Source organism: Notolepis coatsorum, assembly GCF_963971535.1.
Source record: "Notolepis coatsorum genome assembly, chromosome: 16".
Taxonomy (NCBI): domain Eukaryota; kingdom Metazoa; phylum Chordata; class Actinopteri; order Aulopiformes; family Paralepididae; genus Notolepis; species Notolepis coatsorum.
In genome coordinates, this window is record NC_140180.1 from 67,456,356 (window position 1) to 67,481,798 (window position 25,443).

At 40.5% G+C, this 25,443-nt stretch overlaps 1 protein-coding gene across 3 annotated transcripts in view; it reads right to left on the reverse strand.

Annotated features, from left to right (window-relative positions):
- Positions 1–852: 852 nt before the first annotated feature.
- dnajc4 (DnaJ (Hsp40) homolog, subfamily C, member 4) overlaps positions 853–25,443 on the reverse strand; it is a 30,802-nt gene continuing 6,211 nt past the window's right edge. For 2 of the 3 annotated variants that reach the window (XM_084331690.1, XM_084331689.1), the window contains exons 6-8: positions 17,578–17,754; positions 7,137–7,223; positions 853–2,743 (exon numbers count right to left, since the gene is read on the reverse strand). In XM_084331690.1, coding sequence (XP_084187816.1) covers positions 2,647–2,743; positions 7,137–7,223; positions 17,578–17,754 — 361 coding nt within the window. In that variant the 3' untranslated portion in view covers positions 853–2,646. The remainder of the gene's footprint in view (positions 2,744–7,136; positions 7,224–17,577; positions 17,755–25,443) is intronic. The other variant, XM_084331691.1, reaches the window with a different exon arrangement.

Below are 25,443 nucleotides of genomic sequence, written 5' to 3' on the forward strand. Positions count from 1 at the left end.
AGATTGTTTGATTTTGATATAGGGTGGATTTGAATAGATGCCTTTGCACAGAACGTTGGTGTATAGTAATGCCTGTAACCATTGGTAACCACTTTGAGCAGTTACCAAGAGTAGGTAAAAATACAGGAAAGGCATGGATATTACTGTTCCACTGTGACTTGTTTACAAGATCCAGTAATAAACACCAAATTATAAAATCTTTGTTGATGTACTTCTCGTTGTTTCCTCCACCATGGTGGATAAAAGGGCATCTGAACATTTTATTGTATAGACCAGTGGTTCCTGAACCGGGAGGCTGAAACCATTCATTACAGAACATTTCAAATCACAAAACACCCAAGACATAAGTAATCATTGGACTACATAAACAACTCATATCAGTTAATATTATATGAATACAATATGCTTTTGACTTAGAAGTCACACCTACCCTCATTGCTGGGGGGGGGGGGGAGGAATTTTGTATATTTTGTAATAAACAAGTATTTTGTATATTTTAGTACGATTACAATGGAAAAACATTGTTTTTTAATCACTTTTATGCTTTTAGGAGGTAAATGGAATAAACTGAACCGCATTGGAGTGTGTTTGCAGACAGAGCTGTGATGACGAGGCCCAGTTGGCGAGGCCCAGGAATAATGTCTTGGACACAGGAGGGCCTTGGGGACAAAAAGGCTGAGCACCAGACGTGATCTAGAAGTCTCTTAATCTCTTATCTTGAGGAACGTTAGGAGAATCATTTTAGGTCATTTGAAGAGTTTCAGCTCGTCTGTTGTGTAAGGATATAAGTTACATTATGAGAATGATAAGAAAGGGAAGCCCGGTAAACAATTGTTGACCATGAATTAAAAGGGCACGTCACCAAAAAACAAGATTTATTTTGCACATAATCTTCCACACATCCAAAAACCTTAAAACAGTTTCACACTTTCATTTAGTTTGACAGTTATTGAGAGTGATGTTATCAGAGACGTCCTTGTGTTGTGTTAATTACACACTGTGAAATTATGTTGATGAAAAATAGAAATTGTTTGCCTTATGGGACTACCATATAATTTAATTGAGCTGTAATTCACACACAAGGATTCAATGTTCCCCCGATGACATCACTGGTGGCCATATCCAAACTCATTAATCTCAATAACTGTCAAACTAAATGAATGTGTGCAAAACTGTGGATGTGTGAGATTATGTGCAAAATAAAACAGCATTGCAGTGCCCCTTTCAGTGTTTAATCATTATATACCAGGGTATATCAGTTATAAGGCAGTCAGGGAAAGCAAACACTCTTAAAACCAATTTTCTTCAACTAAAAACAATAACAAGGCATTATGGTACATGTTAGCTGTGAATTAGCAAATAACCAGCATAAAAGTTCCACTGTTCAAATAACCAAAACAAAAAATAAGAGCCTGTCTGAGTTATGTCTTTGCATTCATGTGTACACTTCAATAATCTCAGTTATTACTACAATCATTTGACTAGAATAGATTTATCAAAGGTCACTCATTTAAAGTCACAACATGACTTGTCTCTGATTAAATTTCCCTAGAATACTGGAAAGCATACATGATAAAAAAGGACATTTTAACATTATGAAGGGTCCCATGTGGACCGTGTGGCTTTATCGGAGTGGTTCCGTGATATGATGACACGAGGCACAAAAACCTCCAGGGGTGGGGAAAAAACAAGATGTGGACCATTGTCATGGCAACCCAGAACTGGGCTAATGAACTACAAAAGAAGACTAACAGACAGGTTTAAACTATAATGCATTTGTTGCCACCCCAATTCTGGCTCACACGAAGACACTGTGGCCTCCTCATCCGTTTCTTCCCAGAGGCCCACAGGCTCAGGAGCGGAGCGGCTATACACAGCACCCTCTGTGTGTCACATGAGGTATTACTTTCATCAACATCATCATTTCTCTCTCAACAGTACTGAGCCTTTACAGTAGTCGGTCCCAGTCACAAGACAGAGTTGCTGGTAACACATAACACTGTGTTGCTTTACTATGTAGGGAATGACCCGAGGTAATTGCTGACAGATATCTGTGAGCACAATGTTCTGCCCGCTTCAAGACCTGGGATGGTGAGGGGGGTCAAATTATCAGGTTCATGTCACTTCATTAGCCCTTTCACTGCCGCACGACAGCAGGTTAACCCTTTCACTGCCGCACAACCAAACGGTTAACCCCTTCACTGCGACAATACACAGAAGGTTAACCCTTTCACTGCCACACGGCAGCCGGTTAACCCTTTCACTGCCACACGACAGAAGGTTACCCCATACATACATCAGACAAGAGCACCGGAAACAGATGTACCAAACTGATACTGTGTGTACTGTACACGGGTCAGAAACCAGGCCAGTGCGGTATGGCTCAGCTTTGTTAGGTACAACCTAAACAGGTCAGTGTGTGTTCAATTCCTCAGCATCTTGTCCAAGGACCCTGGGCAAACAGGAGTGCATGTACACTAGCATGCTTCAAAACAGGTGAAGGAATTCCAACAATAACCCCTCCCCCCATTGACCTATCTCAAACGCCGCCCTCTTTTCTTGATCCTCCAATCACAACAATTGCTTTGAGATAGGTCCATTGACGGTTAGATGTCGTTTTGGTTCCAATACGGATGTTTTAGGGTCCTACTTGTCCTCTCCTCCGGTTCGTGGATTGTATTTCTCCAGGAACTCTGCGCGTTTCTGTCGAAGGATCTCTGTCTGCTTCTTGAAACCATTGACTCTGGGGGGAATTAAGGAAACACACTCCAAATCAGATTCACACCCACATGTTATATGCAACCAAATAAACAAGAAGGCATTAAGAACGTGTTTCGCTTCAATGATTAGACGCTATTTCTGAATGAAACTGGCTGTTCTAGTGGGAGTTCATATCAGGAGGGACTTGATTTGAACGTTAAAAAGGGCCATTTTGGCCTCACCGCCTACTTCAATAATCGGACATAAAACGTACCAACATGTTCTGTGTCTTGAGAGCTCATGTTCGGCACATGATGTCACACGGAGGAGAGCAGACCTCTAGTGAACTGCAGACACTATTTCCTCAAACTATGCTCAGCAGTAGTAGGCCCAACTCCAGGAAAGTTTAAGAAATAGTGTGCAGTTCACTAGAGGTCAGCTCTCTCAGGGGCCAATGTGGCAGAGCTCTCGAGACACAGAACACAAGGGTACATTTTATGTCAGAGTATCACAATGTCCTCCTCGTAACAGAACAATAGGTGTTGTGAAGGATCAGATTAAACCGAATATATATATTTATTTATGGATATATATTGAATAGTATTTGTATATCGTTTGATATCCCTTGTATATTCCTTGTACATATACACGGAATATCCCTTTATTCTACTACAGCCCATAATAGTTCATTCTCTTATTGGACAAAAGGACCAGGCGCCAGGGACAAGCCCCTGGCGTTCAAGTTCAAAGGTACCGACGAGACATGCCCTTACTAGCCTCAGCTCCGCGCAGGAATACGGCTACCGAAAGCAGAGCGGCACTACTTGTCCACCGTGCATATAAATATGGCGCAAGAAATGTAGAATTCCTCTTGGTCCTTTGCCCTTCTACCCAACTAAGTAACAAGACGTGAAGCCTCACCCCACGATACCGCGTGCGGTGTAGTACGGCCTGTTTGGCCTTGGAATAGCATTGAGACCTCGTGCGAATTAATAGCTGAATTGCCAGAGTTTGGCACCGTATTTCTATTGGGTAATAATAGTCTATTATGTATGGTGCATCGTGCGGTTGGAGTTCTGAAGTGAGCAGCACCCCCATCGCTTCCTCGCGTTATCTAGAGTCTTGGCCAGGTTGGGCAGACCACACGTGGTGCTTTCATCCGAGGAGTTCTGGGCGAGGACGAGTGGACCTGCACATTGGATTGCCTACCCCGACGACTGCTGAGCCCTATGCGGCATGGAATATCTATTTGCTTTGGTGCTTTGATTTGTGGAGCGGATAATCACCAACACCGGTGAGTGTTGGATTTACCCCGAGAGGAGCCAAGGTGAGACGGCGCTCAGACCAGACTGAGGTCGCCTCGCTTCTCCTTCGTTGTGGACCTACAGCTACAGCTACAGCTATCGTCTGCGGGAGAGCCCAAGTGTATTCATCTGTGGATCGGGGTTCTACGGGCACTGTGTTCTGTACCTGAACTCTCCCTAGAAATCGTTGACCAGACGGGATACAGCCGACGGCTCTCCTACCCCCCCTGCTGGCTTACAACCGGCAGGACCCTTTGCAGTATATCCTGCTATAATCATTAAGTGCCATCGTTATAATTCCCTAAGAGCCAGGTTGTATGCTTGCTTCCTGTGTGACCAGAGATTGGACATTCAGTGTTGATTTGCATACGAGTACTCATTTGCCTTACAAGAGCATTCAATTCAAATCATAAATGTAATAAGTAACTATTATATGTACCTTTTGCTATATATTAAATATTTGACTATTACCTTTGTGTGGACCTGATTTCATATGTGGGAAAGTGTTCATCATACTTAGATATCGTGTACTGTATGGCCAGTAATTAAAGTACATAAAGCGGTAGTGGTTTAATGATACCATACTTATCAATACAGTCAGGGAATTGTACCCCTCAGTTACAATAGGATTCAGGAAAAAAATTGGCCCCCCCTTTAAAGAAAAAAAAGGGGCATCCTGATGATATGACGCACACCATGTAGTCGCAACGTCCTGGGTTCAAATCCAGCTTCAGACCATTCTTATGTTAACCATCACTCCATCACTAAGGACCAATAGGAAGAGATAGCAACAATGATATAAACCATCACACTAAAACTGATGACCAATAGGAAGAGAGAGCAACAGTGATATTAACCTTCACTCTATCACTGAGTAGGGGTGTAATGATGCATCAATTAATCGAAATGCATCGATTCTAATGTGTTCGATTCGATGCATCGATTTGAATATGTTAGAATCGATTATAATCGAAATTAATCGAAATAAAAATTAAAAAGAATTCTTAATGTTTTTTTTGTGTGTGTATTGTTTTTATTGACCTATAGTCCATTGATGCTGAGTGAATCAGTTCCCCCAGCCACATTTGTGTATTCAACATTTTTTGGGGAATTAACTGATTAAGTGATATTAACCTTCACTCTATCACTGAGTAACAATAGGAAGAGAGAGCAACAGTGATATTAACCTTCACTCTATCACTGAGCAACAATAGGAAGAGAGAGCAACAGTGATGTTAACCATCACTCTATCACTGAGGACCAATAGGAAGAGAGAGCGACAGTGATGTTAACCATCACTCTAACCCTGAGGACCAATAGGAAGAGAGAGTGACAGTGATGTTAACCATCACTCTATCACTGAGGACCAATAGGAAGAGAGAGCGACAGTGATGTTAACCATCACTCTATCACTGAGGACCAATAGGAATAAGGTTTTACAACATGAGACATTGGGATTATTTTTGAAAACTTTATATAAAAAAAAAAAAAAGTTGTCACATTATTTGTCATGTACAGTACACCCGCACAAAAATATACTAACGATTAAAAATAAAATAAGTCATTTTTTTTCAGACATCACAAAACCCAGTTGAAATCCCAGTCACCAACTGATGAAGGAATGGGTACAATAGGAGACACGCCTCCAGTTTTTCAAACGTTTTTGACACACCTCAGCTTCTGAGCTGAAGGCGTGTTTTTGCGGACCTCCCAAACTTTCAAACTTTTTAGATGAAGGAATGGGTACAATAGGAGACACGCCTCCAGTTTTTCAAAAGTTTTTGACACGCCTCAGCTTCTGAGCTGAAGGCGTGTTTCTGCGGACCTCCCAAACTTTCAAACTTCTTAGATGAAGGATGGGTACAATAGGAGACACGCCTCCAGTTTTTCAAAAGTTTTTGACACACCTCAGCTTCTGAGCTGAAGGCGTGTTTTTGCGGACCTCCCAAACTTTCAAACTTTAGACTGTTTTCTTTATGCGTTTTTCTTTTTCTTTCTTTCTACCACAAGACGCGGCCACTGATGGGTCCATGGGACTTGGATAAGTCCTGTGGACCCAACTCTGGCCACTGACCACATGAGCGAACGGGTACATACGCACACAATACACGGCCACTGATGGATCCGTGGGACTTGGTAAAGCACTATGGACCCAACTATGACCACTGATAAAAACGTAACTACACTAGCATTATAAGACCTAAACATTGCTACCTACCATACAAGTGCATTGGTTTAGTGCATTTCCGGTTGCCACTGAGCGGAAATGTTTGTGCGGACCTGTTCTCCCAAACTGGTAAGCAAATGACTGTTTTTACGTTATTTTCATTTTTACGTTACTATTATTATTATTATTATTATTATTTTTTTTTTTAACATTGATCTTAACTGATCACTATGACTTTATTGCTTTTATCGTTATATATGCCTATAATTGTGTACAGCACTTTGAGCTACATGACATGTATGAAAGGTGCTTTATAAATACTTACTTACTTACTTACTTACTTACCAACTGAGTGTGCCATCACAAAAACCACACATCAATCCATGGTAACTACTCGTTTCTCCTACCTGGCTCTCTCTCTTCAGTAAATACTTGTTTCTCCTACCTGGCTCTCTCTCGCTCTTTAGTAAATACTTGTTTCTCCTACCTGGCTCTCTCTCGCTCTTTAGTAAATACTTGTTTCTCCTACCTGGCTCTCTCTCGCTCTTTAGTAAATACTTGTTTCTCCTACCTGTTTCTCTCTCTCTCTTCAGTAAATACTTGTTTCTCCTACCTGGCTCTCTCTTTCTTCAGTAAATACTTGTTTCTCCTACCTGGCTCTCTCTCGCTCTTTAGTAAATACTTGTTTCTCCTACCTGGCTCTCTCTTTCTTCAGTAAATACTTGTTTATCCTACCTGTTTCTCTCTCTCTCTTCAGTAAATACTTGTTTCTCCTACCTGGCTCTCTCTTTCTTCAGTAAATACTTGTTTATCCTACCTGTTTCTCTCTCTCTCTTCAGTAAATACTTGTTTATCCTACCTGGGTCTCTCTCTAGTAACTACTTCTCCTACCTGGCTCTCTCTAGTAAATACTTGTTTCTCCTACCTGGCTCTCTCTCTCTTTAGTAACTACTTGTTTCTCCTACCTGGCTCTCTCTTTAGAATCATTGTAGATCGCCGTGATGACTCGATCCTTTTCGTCCATAAAGCTATTATGGACCTCTTCCAGTTTCCTGAGAAGAGGGGGGGCAAACACACAGTTTGACGCACAAATTTATAATTTCCATGGTAATAGGCAGGAAGTATGACTTGTTTAGTCACGTTGTACTAGTTGGTATCGACTGTTATTCACACCGTCACGATAGAAGAACTGAATCTAAAGCCCTTATTGGTAAACCTCCCTCTTACATCACAACACTGTTGGAATGGGATCTTGGAACTTATTCTACATGTAAGCTGGTCGTCAGTGTAAATGAGGGTAACCTCAGTGTCTCACGAGTTGAAATAAAGGTTTGAATCTTTTTTATTTGAATGAAAATCTAAACAGAGGTGACCAAAAATCTATGTGTGAAAACAGATGAACGCAGAATGCATGACGATAGGCCCTTGCTCTTAAGTGGATGATGATGAATGTTAAAATGGCAATAAAAAAAGAAAAAAAAGATGGAAGAAACTCTTTCAAAAACTAGCTTAGCATTCCAGCACAGGTACCCCAGCATCAGTGTATTCTCATAGTGGGGGAGAAACCAAATGGAAACATCTGCTCGCTTAGTGTTCGCAATGTGGCTCTAACAAATAGGCTAGTTAGCTAAACATATAATCCTCCTGTAAAACGCCACTCCCCCTTTCACCCGGAACTCTGTAGGTCACAACAACACCCAAGAGGTCTATATGGAGCGATATGGACCAGTATCAGGCAAAGAGAACTGGAGAGTCAGCAGTTTCATGTTCCTCTGGGTCAACATCAGCGAGGACCTGTCCTGCATGGTCTCATCACACCGGCATCGTTGTCAAGACAGTGAGACAACGGCTCTTCTTCCTCCGTAGGCTGAGGAGATTCGGCATGGACTCAGGATACTCTGCAACTTTTACCGATGCACTATAGAGAGTATCCTGACTGGCTGCATCACTGCCTGGTATGGCAACTGCTCAGCCATCGACCACAAGGCTCTGCAGAGGGTGGTGAAGTCAGCACTACACATCACCAGGACTGAGCTGCCAGCCATGGAGGACCTCTACACAGAGGTGCAGAAGGAAAACCCAGAACATTATCAGAGTGAGACCACAGTCACCCCAGTCACTGTGCTGGCAAATGGTACCGGAGCATGCGCACAAGAACAGCAGGTTCAGGGACAGCTTTTCCCCACAAGCCACAAGCCACAAGATCAAGAACAGGAGATAACCCTATTAAAAAAATGTAAACTCTTGAACACACACACCCCCTGCACTGCACCTCTTCCGCCCGTGCGGTCCGTCGGCGGACCGCAAATGACATCATGTCATAAAATCAATATCCCCAGACTGTTCTACAAAAAGTAGTTTTTTTTGTCAAACGTATTCAAGTATAAACATCATAACCATGTCACAACAGCATTTATAATGTATATTATCATCAATACCTTAGTTTAGGAATAGGTTAAAGTGTTATTAGATAGATTTTACTTTTCGAAATGGTCTGTTTATTTTGCGAGAGGCGACCATTTTGGAAAACCTCGAACCATGGGAATTGTAGGTTTTTTGCAGCCATTTTCTAGAGGACATCCATAGCTCTGGATCTGTGTAGTCAAACACTTCCTGAAAGGATCTATGGGGTTCAAGGTTCATAGTTCTGTATGCATTTTTTTAATAACTCTTATTATTCGGGATCAGTGATGCCACTAACGCGTTACTAAGTAACGCGTTATTGTAATCTGATTACTTTTCCCCGAAAATAGTAATCTAACGCGTTAATCTTTACAAGCCAGTAATCTGATTGCAGTTACTTGTCCAAGTGGCTGTGCATTACTATTTCGTTACTATCTCATCATAATGCAGGCGGAATGCAGTATTTTCTTTCGTTTTCGACAGTCAAATATATGTTTGGAAAGCTTTTCCTTGTATTGGGGAGTGACGTCACAGCACGCAACCTGGCGTGTTGAGCCATGCTGGTGGGCGCGGCTGTTATTGTTATTTTCAGGCTGACCTAAACTGCGCGCTAGCAGGGAGAAGCTCGCGCTCGTATTCGTAACGCTTTCTTGCACTGGAAGTTCACTAGTCTACTTAACGTTTGTTAAGCTGGGTGAAAAAAACATTCACTTTGCGGAGGAAACAAAATACTGTCTACCGCATATGGAATATACAGCAGCTGCACGACCGTCGACTTCTACAGGACTCGGAGCTGCACCACCAGCCAAACAGTATGTTCCACCTTTGAGTTAAACATCTTTTGCATTGCACTATAATTCATGAACATGGAACACCATACTGCAGTATGTAGGTTGTCAGTAGCACACTGACAACACTGCAGTATATATATTCCCTCCCCGCCGTATATATTTCCCTCCCACCCACCCACCCCCTCCTAATGTACAGTCCCCTCCCCATCATATGTATATACTCTGTCATGATCTAGGGGTAACAGTACTGTATATTTGAATACCGCTTATGTCACAAATGTATCAGTACTAAATACCTATATGTCCCTATGCCATAAATGTCATGTATGTTGTGTATGTCATAAATGTCTATATGAATTGAAAATGGGGGACCCTGATGGAAACAAGACACACGTCTTTCTCTGGTCTGCATCCCCTTAACAATTGTGTGTATTGAGCCGTACTGTATTGTACCCATTCTGCAATCTGTTAAATAAAGTTTTCATTCATTCATTCATTCATTCATTCATTCATTCATTCATTCACACAATAATAAATAATAATAACGTAGAACCATATCTGAATGGGGCAGGCCTCAAAGGTAGGCTACATATCAGCCTACATGTGGTGTTATTGACCATTTATCTTTTGTGAAATCTATAGATCTATAGATAGCAAGATAGGCCTACCTGCCCTATTAGTACATTTTACTCAAACTGAGTACATTTTACTAAATTTTTTTTGTCATTCTTATGTTGTGGCAGCAGCAGGGACGACGACTTCGTAACCTAGTTACTTTCAAAGTAACTAAGTTACTCTGATAATCAAGTAATCAGTAAAGTAACTAAGATTACTTTTTAAAGGAGTAATCAGTAATCGGATTACTTTTACAAGTAATCTGTGGCATCACTGTTCGGGATAATATACCACAAAACGTAACATTATTGACAAATATTGAAACGCAGTTAGTTTCTCTTCCCTATTGTTAGCATGCAGCAACAATTAGATCTGAAATTAGTTTCAAAACGGTTGCACCCTGGTCAAAATAAAAAAGTACAGTAGATTACAATAGATTTCATTATCTGTTCTTATGCACGCCTGGTGATACTAAATCCAAATTGAACTCTGCCCTTTGAAAGATAATATATGTATATATATAAATGTGCGAATTGGCTATAATAAGGTAATTTATAAGCCTGCTATTCTATAATAATATTTCAAATTGCATTGGTCCGGATGGGAGAATTCAGTACTGTATCTACAGAACCTTCTGTTAGATCTTTTGTATACATGATCTCAAGAAGGTACTGAACGAGATCAGTGGCAGTTTTTAATGTTTGGTCATTATTAGCATGGTGTTATTCACTGTCAAAGATGCAAAGAAAAATCATAATTCATATTCTCCTTTGTTTCATCACAATTTAAGCAAGCCTAGTAATAGACACAATATTTCTGACATTGGGAATACTACATTCACTGAGGTCGATAAATGTCCCTAGATACCAAGAATATGCAAATGGCCTTGTAGAAGTGGAGCAATATTCCATTTACTTAGGTATGTATTTTAGGCGGATTTTCAGAAAATAGGCTCCGGGCTTAACACAATAGCCGCCACACAATATGAGCATCTTATAGCTCTGACGCCACCGCTGTAAGCCTATGGAGTCGCTCACCTTCTTTGCAGGGCTATGACTATTTAAATAGTATAGCTATATCTGCATTACTATGGCCCATTCGACATCGGGTATCTATCGTTCAGGATTTGGGAACGTTATATTTTTCCATTCATACATTGTCGTTTAATACCGTCGTGAATATAAGTATGTTTTTAGAGTGGTCTGCGGTCATTCCTAGAACGAGAGTTATAGGCCCGATGCATATTATACTTAATCGATATATTTCATCCCTATACACACAATTAAAATTTCAAATGCATATGATCGGTATATATTATGCTCCATCATGCATGAAGGAAATGGGGGGGGGGGGGTCGTTTCTGATTAATTGATTGTCAATAACGTCTTTCTTTAGTACAACATCATACGTTGATCAGATGGATTGCAATGAAAGAAATGAACAATCGAGCTGGAATTAACGTTAGATTCCTCTTACCTCTGGCCGATGATACTGGAGGAAAAATATTCCAATTATTTGATTGCCATCTGCTAGATCGTATGTCCATTTGGCCGACACCATAAACTCCAAAAGCATAATGATTCTAGCGTCTTGAAGGCGATTCAATGCACTCGACTGTTCATCTGGATTCACGTTACACGAAAACTGCGCCGGGATGACATTCACAGTCATACTTCCTGCAGAAAGTAAATGCAACATCGCCCAAAACCCACCAGGCGGCGGTATCGGGCCGTTGCAATCGCAGACAGAGTGTCAGAGTTTCCCAGAGCCTTGGTGGATGAATTATGAATGGAAATAGCGAATAAAAGAAATAACGATCACAATAACGAGTTTACTCATCGTTGGCAATATTCGATTGGCGGGCAATAACGAGTTAACTCGTTCTTGGCAATTAATGTGTTAAGAGGTTAATATGCACATACACTTTTACGCAAGACACTTTCTGTATAAATAGACTTTTATTTGATCTTACCTCATTTTATATTTTATTTTATCTTACTATTACTTGTTATTGAACACACAAATACACACACCCTGAACCTTAACATGCACATACACTATACGTATGACCCTTTCTGCAAACATTTTACTATTTTATATGATCCTACTACTACTACTTATTGTTACCATTCTTGTAACTGTAGTTTCTTAATTGTGCACTGTTTAGTTTGAGCTCGAAACACAAAAATGTCATTACCTGCAATGCACCTTTATTGTTGTGTATTTGACAATAAAGAACTTGAAGTTGAACTGCTGATTATGAACAAAAATGTAGAAGTCGTTTCACCTTGTTTTCACGTTATGCAGTCAACTGTGCAATCCTGCTTCAGAGAATATGACCCTGGTATCCGCTCACGCGCACGTCGTATACAGTACTGTACATACAGTATGTCTGTTGACCCTTGCACACCCAAACACTCCTCTTCCTTTCCTGTGTCCCACTTACTCACTCTTCCTCTTTTCTCCTCTCTTTTCAGTTCATTACGTCCATCTCTCTTACATCTGAATCTCCATCTCTTCAGTCAATCACATTTTTACCTCCGTTCCTCTGTCCTGCTCTCTTTGACACAGTATGATAGATACAGGGTATTCATGGTACCATCTCCTGAAAGAGACAATACAGTATATAATACTATGATATATAATACTATAATACTCTAAGAGAGATTTCTTCACCGTTTGGTACACGTTTACAGTAAACAGCAGACATGGGAGAATTTTTTAACCCCTGTCTGTCTCTGAGTGATATAGACATTCCAGTGACCGTCTACCTCATACTGGACATGAGCACCAACCAGTCCCATGGAACAGCTTCATACCGCCTTCCATCTGGCCTGCAGCGCTGAACCTTACCTGCTCTACCCTGACCAATTCTGAGTGGTTTCCCCTGCCCCCCAGGGCATAATGGCCCTGAGCCATCGTCTTGTATCTCATCCTGTATACATACGTTTGCAGTAGTTCTTAGTTCTATCCATTACTTAATTTCACAATTTTCTTATATACTTTGATTCTACTGTCACCATGTATGCATATATATGCTCACTACATGTATTTATTGCTCCATCTCCGCCCACTACAAACATGGGAACTCTCTAACCCCTGTCCCCATCTCTCCTCTGAGTGGCTGTCTCGTAGTGTTGACCAAGGTGGTGGATGTCTCGGTGTTGGCCTAGATTGCAGTGACTGATCTACCCCCACATTGGTTATGTGCACCACCAAGGCCATGGATCAGCTTCATACCGTCTTCTGTCTGACCTGCCTGTGGTTTAGACGTTGAGTTCATTGCTGGGTTAAGTACTTCTATTCTATTAACATATGGTTACTACATATATCTATTCTATTCACATATATGCTTACCACATGCATCTATTGCTATGTCCGCCCATCACAATCACGCAAACTGTTTAACACCTGTCCCGTCTCCCTGCGAGTGGCTGTCTCATGGTGATGACCGGAAGGATGCGACCCTCTCTACGCCGCCCCCATACCTCAAATGGATCCGCCATCAGCTCTATTTTCAATCTTTCAAAATGTTCAGTTGCTATTGCATGTACTTATTTGTATTTCATTACACGTATGTGTACATGCTTATCAACTGTTTCGCCTGTTTTATAGCAACACTACTATCACCGACATCTAAGAAGGGAGATCCCCCCTTGAACGGCCCTTCTAAGGTTTCTCCCCTCCACATTGCCTGTGGTGCTAGGTTTTTAGTGAGTTTTTCCTTACCTTCGCGTGGGGTATGTCTGGGAGTGTTGCATTCATTTAATTTACATTCTATTTTAGATTTTCTGGTATTTTTGTCTTTGTTTTTTATTTATTGTGATGTTTCTTCTCGACTTGTTTAAAGAAGACGTGTCCGGACCATGGGGACATTAACGTGTGTTAGAAATAATTTGATTTGATTTAAAGTATTTTCTTTATATTTCATATAAATATACACTAGGGGTGTATGTTGTGACATGATACATGAAGATGGCACGATACGGACTGCGGACTGTCGTTCCATACTTTTATTTTGAAAAGGCCAAAGTGACGCAACCTTTATTTTGAAAGCACTTCCGTGGCAAACCGGGAAGCAATCAACAACCAAACCCTGTGGCCGGTTTGTCTGTCAACAGAAGAGGAGGAGGACGACAATAATCACAGAACAGCAAGCAATTTGAAGAAATATATTTTTTTATATATATTCTTTCTTAACACTTTTCCCGCCAATCACGTCGTACGACGGGTTTCAAGTTCATGCGAATTCTGCCAATAACGGCGTGCGACGTGTTTCAAGTTCATATTTCATATTTTCGTCATGGTATTCATATTTCACTCATGGAGCCTTGTCATATGCTGCGGGAGCCATCACAACTCTGCAACGCTTCAATACTGCCACTCATCGGCGAGTTGCAACCGGAAGTGGATCTCTTGTGATCCCGGTGAGTCTGCCTATTCCGTCCAACCACTCGTTTATCGTCGCGGGACTCAATACACACACCGTGGATATGGATCCGTTGCCATAACTCAATAATCCACATGATTTGGGCGTATATTAGTATTATACAAACCGGAACTGGATCGCATCGATCCACATCACATAACTGGGATCTGTTTGCTCCACTCTCATGGCCCAACGGTACGAGGAGACTGACGTGAGTTTCAGCGTTTTTCTTTATCATTTTCGATACAAACTGCTCTGATCTATATATCACACATACTACATAAATCATTTAAGGTCGGTCACGGAATTATAAACGACCCCCCCCCCCCCCACGTTCACCCGCGGATGATCAGTCATAACGTTTAGGACCATGTACAGTTGACATTTTTTATATAACGTTGATCGGTATCAAACGGCATTTGATAATCTAATATATGCATTTATGGCTATAACTCACGTTCTATGAAATACTGCAGAAAACGATAAAAACATATTTATACTCTAGACGGTATTTTCGTATGAATGTGTGAATGAAAAAGTAAAACGTTCCTACATCCTGAACGATAGCTAATCGATGTTGAATGGGCCATAGTAATGTCAATTTAGCAATACAATTTAAAAAGTTATAGCCCTGCAAAGAAGGTGAACATCTCCATAGACTTACAGTACTGGCAGAGAATGGTTTAGGATGATCAAAGTGGTGGCAGAGAATGTGTTAACGTTATTGTAACTGAAAGCCCCGTTTGAAGCGTTGGTTAGCTAGTAGTTAAAATACACTTACTAGCAGCTGAGCTCTTATGAGTAGTACAGAAGACACCAACATTTTCTGAAGAGATGGTCACATTATATAGTATTTAATAGTTTATCTCACATGAGATTTTTGGCCATCTGACCTTCATCAGTGTGTATAGAGTTAGTGTGCCGAGAATCCGAGATGTCATTATCTGTATCTGTTCAACCAGCAAAATGATCTGTATCTGTATTCAGATAGAAGACCGTAAGTAGGCATGGTTCAAGTAGGCATGGAAGCTTTTTCTTTGCAACAATTAGTGTACAATACAAGATGGGAACAGATTTAATCAAATTAGCTAATTAACATTGGATTAACGGAAGTCACACTAAATCCAGCAAATGGATTTTCTAACCTAAGATTCATGCAATTGTTGTGCCTTCAAAGCATATAATTTATTTAATATTAGCATATAATTAATTATGATGTATATTTCTACCTCCTGTTTTTCTCACTTTTTATTTTTAACAAAACTAAGTTTTAACTGTCTGAAGCTGAACCCCCCCCCCCCTTAACTTGAAGACATTGAACAATCAGAAAAAAATATTTACAAAAGTAATACATTAACCTTTCTTTTCAGAGTCCATTGCTAGCGTCACAACACTTTCACTTGAACACAAATCATTATGCTGTCACTTGAACTATGCCGTCTCTTGAACACAAATCATTATGCTGTCACTTGAACTATGCCATCTCTTGAACATAAATCATTATGCCGTCACTTGAACTTGAACACAAATCACTATGCAGTCACTTGAACTAGTTGCTGTCTGTTTAAATAATCATGAAATACTAGGGCAGGGTGTTAGTGGACACTAAGTAAAAATGCCATGAAACATATGATGGCTTTACATCTTACATGGATGAATATTGACACCAGGCTTTTGTCTGCCTACTGCCTAGATCCTCCTATGCCTCTCGTTTTGCGTTTCCCTGAGTGACAGCCGTTGTCTCAGCTGTTTATTTTTATTTAGGAAATTAACACATACAGCTAAGATCTACAGGTTCTAAGGTTAATTTTGATGTATAATTAGCTGGGGTTTGAATGAATTTACCTGCCAGAAAGGAGGCTTTCGTCTGCCTGCCTAACTATTAATGGCTAACTATTAGTGATAGCCAGTGGTGTCTCAGCCCATTGCCTGCTACAGAGACAAGGTCCACAAAATAACTTTTCAATAATGTGTACTAAATTAAAGGTGCTATAGATAACATCTTTATGTAGAGTAATCATTAAAAAAAGATATACATCCACACAACTTTTAGAAAGTATTGTAATAATAAAAAGAGCCGTCAATCGATTAAAATATTTAATCTGATTAATCGCATGATTGTCCATAGTTAACTCGCGATTAATTGCAATTATTTCGGGGAAATTGATATCTATAGACTGGTGTATTTTTCGTCCACGAAAAATGGAGGCTCTAATCATTATTATTGCTTGAGAGTCTCTATTGCTTGAGATAGTAAATACTATCAAATTCCTCTGACCTCATCTGGTCTTTCCAAAGATCAGATATGGGGCACGCACGCACGCAACACACACACACACACACACACACACACACACACACACACACACACACACACACACACACACACACACACACACACACACACACACACACACACACACACACACACACACACACACACACACACACACACACACACACACACACACACACACACACACACACACACACACACACACACAATGGCTTATAGCAGACTTAATGGTTTTAGAATATTTCAACGAATGAATTTAAATGTCAGTGAAACGTTTGGCTACTTAAAATAATTTAAGGTAGAGAGAGGGAGCGAGAGACAGGCTCATAGTAATAGTCATATGCTGTCAGTCCCTGTGAAGGAGGAGTGTGCTGCATATTTACAACACAAGACAAAAGTAGAACAACGTAGCTAGCATAATAATAATTTTATCCCGATTATCTTGTTTTCATGATTGTGGGAAGCAAATATAATTTATTTGACACATTTCAATTGCTGGGTGTAAATAGTACTCCTCTGCTAGTAACAGTGCAATAGGGCAAACAAAATCAATTAAAATGGTTTCACTTGGAATCCCAAGATCGTTCTTTTAATCTGTGACTTTTTTCCATTTGGTGTGTGAAGATTTTCACTAAACGTTATTTCTAGAGTTTCTGCTGAACTACTACAGAAACTCGGTTGAACCAAATAACATCTTTCGACAACAATGGCAGGTGCTGCTGGCAGCCTGAAACCAGCAGTACTGAGCCTAACTGAATCCATATTGCATCAAATCAAATGGGTACCATGTGAATCTAAATTGAATCAGGTAACCAGTGCAGATACCCAGCCCTACAGTGCGACCCCCTCAACTTGATTGAATTAGTTTGTACCTGAAGAAGAGGAAGTGGGCTCCAATGCCGACCACCATGGTGACGACACAGTAGCTCACCAGACGGAAGCCTCTCCACTTGCTCCTCTGACGTTCCTCCACCGTGGTATCCTGGGCCTGGGAGGAGTGGAACTGCTCCCAGTACCGCATGTTCTCCTCCGCATCTGGCCTGTGGGGCCTGCAGGGTCAGGGACGTGGTGGTGGATGGACACAAGGAGAAGAATAAAAGGTGGGGAAGAGGAATTAAAGAATGATGGTAACCAAGAGTCCACAGCAGTGCTGTAACCATCCAATTTAAAATGGGTCTATACCCATCCAATGTCAAATGGGTCTATACCCATCCAATGTAAAATGGGTCTATATCCATCCAATGTAAAATGGGTATAAAACCATCCAATTTAAAATGAGTCTATAACCATCCAATTTAAAATGAGTCTATAACCATCAAATTTAAAATATGTATAAAACCATCCAATTTAAAATGAGTCTATAACCATACAGTTTAAAATGGGTATACACCTATCCAATTTTAAATGGATATATACCATCCAATTTGAAATTAGCCTATACCCATCCAATTTAAAATAGGTATACAGTATACCATCCAATTTAAAATGAGTCTACTCTATACCCATCCAATTTCTACTACAAATACTACTCAATGTGCAATTTGAGTATGGGATGAAAAAGGAGAAGAATAAAAAGGTGGGGAAGAGGAATTCAAATAATGATGGTAACCAAGAGTCCACAGCAGTGCTGTACCCGTCCAATTTAAAAGGAGTCTATACCCATCCAATGTAAAATGGGTCTATACCCATCAAATTTAAAATGGGTATAAAACCATCCAATTAAAATGAGTCTATATACCCATCCAACTTAAAATAGATATATACCTATCCAATTTAAAATGAGTCTACTCTATACCCATCCAATTTCCACTACAAATACTACTTCAATGAGCAATTTGAGTATGGGATGAAAAACAACAAGAATTCAAACACTGTAGAATAAGTGTAGATAACAGTACAGTTTTGTTACACTAGAGGAACTTAGGGAGGCTATCTCTGACTTGCAAAGTGGTAAGGCCCCTGGCTGGGATGGCATTCCACCGGAACTGTACCTCTCATGTTGGGATGTAATTGGACCCCTATTACTTGATATGATTTTACACTCAGTCAAAGAGGGGAACTTCTCCAGGGATGTCAATATGGCACTCATATCTGTCCTACTTAAGAAAGATAAAGACCCCACCGAATGCGGTAGTTATAGACCCTTAAGCCTCCTCGGAACCGATCTCAAGCTGTACGCTAAGGTACTAGCAATCCGACTTCAAAAGCATATGACATCTTTAGTTCACCCTGATCAGACAGGCTGATCAAAAACGCATTACCACGTCATTCCCCGCCATGCTCATTCTGCCAAAGACGCCGTACCACGTCTTTAAGATCAATATTTCAGAAATCTGTGATCGCAATCATATTTCTCCCCCGGAGACTTGAGATCTACTGTTGATCCCCTCTCAACTCTCCAACGGTTCAAGAGCGCCATCTGGTGGCCGATCGCTCAAACCGGAAACAGGAAACGGAAGCTGGTGCTCATTCCAATTCGGTCCGATCACTCGCTAATAGTCCCAGGACTCGAGCTACACACAATGGATAGCAATCCGTTACCAATAACTCGATAAACAACATGATTTGGACGTATATACTATTATACAACCTGGAGATGGATCGCATATTTCTACATCCCATAATAGTAATATTTCTGCTCCACGCTCATCGCCCAACGGCCCGAGGAAGCTACGGTGAGATTCAGCGTTTTTTTTAACGTGTTCGATATAAAACTGCTCTGATGATCATATCACCCACACTAGATGAATCATCTAACGTTGGCCACGGAATTATAAACGACCCCCCCCCCTATCCGGTCAACATCAGATGATAAGTAGTAACTTCTAGAAGCACGTCCATTTGAATTTTTTTTTTATCTCGCGCCGATTGCTATCAAACTGTATACAATCATCAATATAATGCATTTAGGGCTATAAATCACGTTCTGGAGAAAGCTGCAGAAAACGATAAAAACATACTTATACTTTAGACCGTATTTTAGTATGAATATGTGAATGAAAAAGTATAACGTTGCTACACCCTGAACAATAGATACTTGATGTTGAATGGGCCATAGTAATGTCAATTTAGCAATACAATTAAAAAAGTTATAGCCCTGCAAAGAAGGGGAACTTCTCCATAGACAAATAGAGCTGGCGTGGGATGGTTTATTAAGAAAATAAGCCTGGCGACAAAAGTGATAAGAGGCCGCCTGATCACGGATAATATTAGACGGTTACTGCATGTGATAGATTCCAGCAAGGATGCTGCGCCTCCTACAGCTGTATTATCCTTAGATGTGATGAAGGCCTTTGACAGGTTGGACAGTACTTAGAAGGATGGGGTTAGGAGATGGGTTCATTCATATGATCAAAGTACTATATACAGATCCATCGGCCATGATTTTAACAGGTAAATTCTGCTCCCCACACTTTCCTGTGTCACGCTCGTCCAGACAGGGTTGTCCTCTTAGTCCCGGACTATTTGCTCTATCCCTAGAACCTTTAGCACAGTACATAAGACAATCCCAGTCCATAGCGCCGATCTCAATTAAGGGCACACAGCATCACATTAGCTTATATGCAGACGATGTAATATTGTTCATGCAAAACCCTACCACCTCCCTACCTCATCTTCTCAAAGTAATAGATGATTTTGGCAATCTATCAGGATTTAAGATAAACTGGCCAAAATCGGCCTTCCTTCCACTTAACACTTTAATCGCCAAGGACGACTTTAGACGTCATTCCTCGCCATGCGTAATCTGCCAATGACGTCGTACAGCGTCTTTGAGATCAATATTTCAAAAATCTGTCATGGCAATCATATTTCACCCACGGACACTTGAGATCTCCTGTAGATCTCCTCTCAACTCTCCAACGGTTCAAGACCGCCATCTGGTGGCCGATCGGCGAATCGCCAAAACCGGAAGTGAGCGGCCGGAAGTGGTGCTCACCCATATTTCGTCCGGCCACTCGCTATCGCTCCCGGGACTCCATCTTGATACACTGGATATCGATCCGTTGCCAATAACTCGATAAACAACATGATTTGGACGTATATAGTATTATACAACCTGGAACTGGACCAACTAGATCGACATCCCATAATAGCGAACTTTCTGCTCCACGCTGATCGCCCAACGCTACGAGGAAGCTGCGGTGAGTTTCAGCGTGTTTGATTATTATTATACATATAAACTGCTCTGATCAACATATCACCCATACTACATAAATTATTTAACGTCGGCCACAGATTTATAAACCCCCCCCCCCGGTCACCAGCAGATGATGAGGCATGACGTTTAGGACCTTGTACAATTGAAATTTTTAATCTGACGTCAATCGGTATCAAACTACATTTGATGATCTAATATATGTATTTATGGCTATAACTCACGTTCTATGGAATGCTGCAGAAAACGATAAAAACATATTAGACCATATTTTAGTATGAATGTGTGAATGAAAAAGTAGAACGTTGCTACATCCTAAACGATAGATACTTGATGTTGAATGGGCCATAGTAATGTCAATTTAGCAATACAATTTAAAAAGTTATAGCCCTGCAAAGAAGGGGAACATCTCCATAGACTTACAGTGGTGGCAGAGAGTGGATTAAGATCAGAATAATCTGGCAGATAAAGGGTTAATGTGACTGCGAAGGCTACCACCCTCCCAGCAAATATACCCATGGTAGAACACTTTAGATGTCTTGGAGTTGAAATATTCCCCACTATAAGCCAAACAGTGAAGTATAATTATTCCGGATTGCTAGATAGGATCACAAATGACTTCGGCAGGTGGTCAAAATAAAAAAACTCATTACAGGTCAATAGTTAAGATGAATGGTTTACCCAGAATTAACTTCTTCAGCTCGATGTTACCGTTACACCCCCCCCCCCCCCCCCCCCCGTTGGTTACTGGCAAAAACTACACTCCGCTGCATATACATTTATTTGGAACAACAAACGTCCACGAATAAAAAGATCCACTGCACAGAGAAATAAAGCCGATGGGGGTTTAGCCTTTCCAGACTTCAACCTATTACTTTAAAGTAGGGATGTCCGATATTATCGGCCTACCGATATTATCGGCCGATATCGGCATTAAAATGTGATATTGGAAAATATCTGTATCGTTTTTTTTTTTTTTTTTACATTTCTATAACCTTTATTTACCCAGGCAAGCAAGTAAGAACAAATTCTGATTTTATTTATTGTCAAAAGTATGCATAATGTTGTGTTAATTCCACAACAAGAGATATGTAATGTTAATTACCTGAAATTATTCCATTTTTTGGGGGGGGGGGGGGAACCCTGCATATATCGGTATCGGTTGATATCGGTATCGGAAATTAAGAGTTGGACAATATCGGTATCGGTAAAAAAGCCAATATCGAGCATCCCTACTTTAAAGCATTCTCTTTAAGACCACTGATCACCTGGTTTGATTCTCAAGCATCGGTATCCTGGAGACCATTAGAGGAGAACATAGTGGCACCACATAGACTGCAGGATATAGTGTACACTAGGGCTGCAACTAATGACTATTTTGGTAGTCGACTAATCTGTCGATTATTTTTTCGATTAGTCGACTAATCGAAAAACAATTATATGAATATTTTTTTTTTGCACTACCTATCTTTGTGAAAGTGGCTTCTCAGCTCTGGTCCAGCTGAAGACAGAGCAGAGGAACAGATTGGACATTGAGCATGACCTCAGAGTTGCTTTGAGACTCTTGTCAGGACCAAACAACATCCCCAGTTATCCCATTAGTTCCCCCAAACTTACTGTCGGTCTGTTATGTTAAGCTAAGAAGTCTTCAGCTGGCTGGACCAGAGCTGAGAAGCCACTTTCACAAAGATAGGTAGTCGAAAAAGAAAAAAAAAAAAATTATAATAATATATATATATATTTTTAATGACTAATCGACGCAACAATTCCTCGTCGACGATTTTTTATAATCGACGTCGTCGATTATGTCGACTAAACGTTGCAGCCCTAGTGTACACCAACTTATCAATTAAGCAATGCAACTTGAGATTTGGCCCTCTTATTACACATGTGATCCGGATATGGCGTGACACAGAAAAAGTGTACTAACCACCATAAATGTCACAGGCATTCTCCCCTATTTAATAACTTTTTTTTTTTTTTAGTACAATATTTTTATTGGGTTTTTACAGTACACATTTCAGGTTTTCATTGTCGTCAGTTATTCTTAATTCCTTTTCTCCACAAGATTATATGTATACCCACATACCCCCTCCCCTTTTCTCTCTCTTAGCATCTTTGATTTTGTTTTTACTGTTCTCATACAGAAATAGTACGTACATTCATTGGTACCTCCATTAGAATAGCTCGTACGCAAATATAAATAATTGAAAAGAAGAAAAGAAAATGTACATAAAAAATAAAAATAAATAAAAATAAATAAAAAATAAAAATAAATGACATCTTTACACCACCTTCACTGACGTGCCTCCGGTCTCTCCCGGGGTCCGGGTCACGGCTGACCGCGGGAGAGCGGGGGGACTCATCCTATAGCAGCCCTCCTATATCTTCCCTTCTCAGATATTCATTAAATGGTTTCCATATATCCTCGTAAATCTCTATATTGTTCCTGAGGATATATGTTATTCTCTCCATAGACATGCATTGTGCCATGTTTTTAATCCAAGCACCGATTGTGGGTGCGTCTATTTTCTTCCAATTGAAAGCTATTGTTCTTTTTGCCTGTAGTATAGCAAAATCAATAAATTTAAATTGTTTGGTTCTCAAGTTCAGATTTATTGGATATAAATGTAACAATATCATTTTGGAGTCTAGTGGGATATTCACTGACAGGATAACTTTGATTTTATTCACCACCTCCCCCCAGAACTTCTTGATTTTGTCACATTCCCAAATACAATGTATAAAAGTTCCCCGATCCTTGGTACATTTAAAGCACCTATCTGGTGTGTTGCTGTTGTATTTATTCAGTTTGACAGGGGTTATATAAGTCCGCATCAGCCATTTGTATTGAAGTAGTTTTAAGCTAGTGTTGGCTGTTTGTGTCTGAGCCTCCTCGCATGCTCTGTTCCAGTCCTCGTTTGAGATCTCCTCTCCCAAGTCCAGCCTCCATGACTCCAATCTAGATAATGACGTCTCGTCTGAACCAGATACAATCCAGTTATAGAACATTGATAACAGGCCTTTGCTATTGCAGTTCTTGATGATAATTTTTTCTAAAGATGAAAGTGTAGGAATTGCCAGTGATTGGTTTTGCAGAGAGGAAATGAAACTTCTCAGTTCCAAGTATTTAAAAAAATGCTTCCTTGGGATGCTGTATTTTATTGATAGTTCCTCAAAAGGCATCAAGACCCCATCTTTATAAAGGTCAGATATTTTACTTATTCCTTCTTTTGTCCATAGTTTGAATCCGGCATCCAGTTTGCCTGGTTTAAATGAGACGTTTCCCCAGATTGGGCTGAATTGCGACATGGAGTTGTTTATTTTCATAAATTTCTTTACCTCATACCATACATTAATCATGTTGAGCACTATGGGGTGTGTAGTATGTTTTCTTAAATATTTTGGCTCAGCTGAATACATGTATAAATGTAGTGGTAGTTGCATTGGGTATGCTTCCACTCCCATCCATGATGGTGGATCTTCCTTAGAAAAATAAAACATTACAGTTCTCAATTGTGCAGCCAGGTAATACCAATGAAGGTTAGGACAGGTCAACCCCCCTGCATCGAATGGAAGATACAACAGAGATAGGCGGACTCTAGGACATTTAATAACAATTTACTCCTTATTGCACAACAACCTATCAGATATCCTTGATGGGAAAAGAAAGGCATACACACATTGGGGGATATCTTCGATGACCATGGTTTCCGCAGTTATCAAGATATATTCAACAAATTTAACCTCACCAGTTCCACTTATCTTTTCTATCTACAAATAAGAGCAGCTTTGAGGGCTCACTCCACTGCTATGCTGATGACACCCAACACCCTACTTCAAGATCAACCCTACCCCATCTGCAGTCCTGTCCTGCCATCATCCACATTGACATCCTGCTTGTCCACGCCTTTGTCTCCTCCAGGCTAGATTACTGCAATGCACTTCTCATCGGGATCCCTAGCAAGAACATCCAAAAGCTACAATACATTCAGAATAGCGCTGCTAGGATCTTGATGAGTGCGGAAATACCACATCACACCCGTCCTCAAGTCCCTTCACTGGCTCCCTGTCTCACTCAGAATTTAGTATAAAGTCTCCCTGCTAACTCACCAGTGCCTCCACGGAAACACCACCTCCCCCTCTACCTTAAAGAACTGATCACCCCTCAATCCTCCTCACGACACTTTCGTTCCGGCAAGGCAAACCTCCTCCAGTGCCCGAGGACCAAACACCGCACCATGGGAGATCGGGCTTTCTGCTCATCCGCTCCCAGTCTGTGGAATGCTCTCCCTGATCATCAGAGAGCACCACAGACCGTGGATGATTTTAAAAAGGGCCTCAAAACACATCTTTTTAATAGAGCCTTTTGTTGATTTTTATCTAGTTTTAGCCCGACACATTTTATGTTCTTTTACTCTTTTACTAGTTTTAGCCCTTCTTATTTTATGTTATTGTACTCTGCTAGTTTTAGCCCTACTTATTTTATGTTCTTTTTACTCTCTTACTAGTTTTTATGTTCTTCTAATCTACACTGTAGTGCCTTGAGATTTGTTCCACAAATATAAAGCGCCCCTATCAA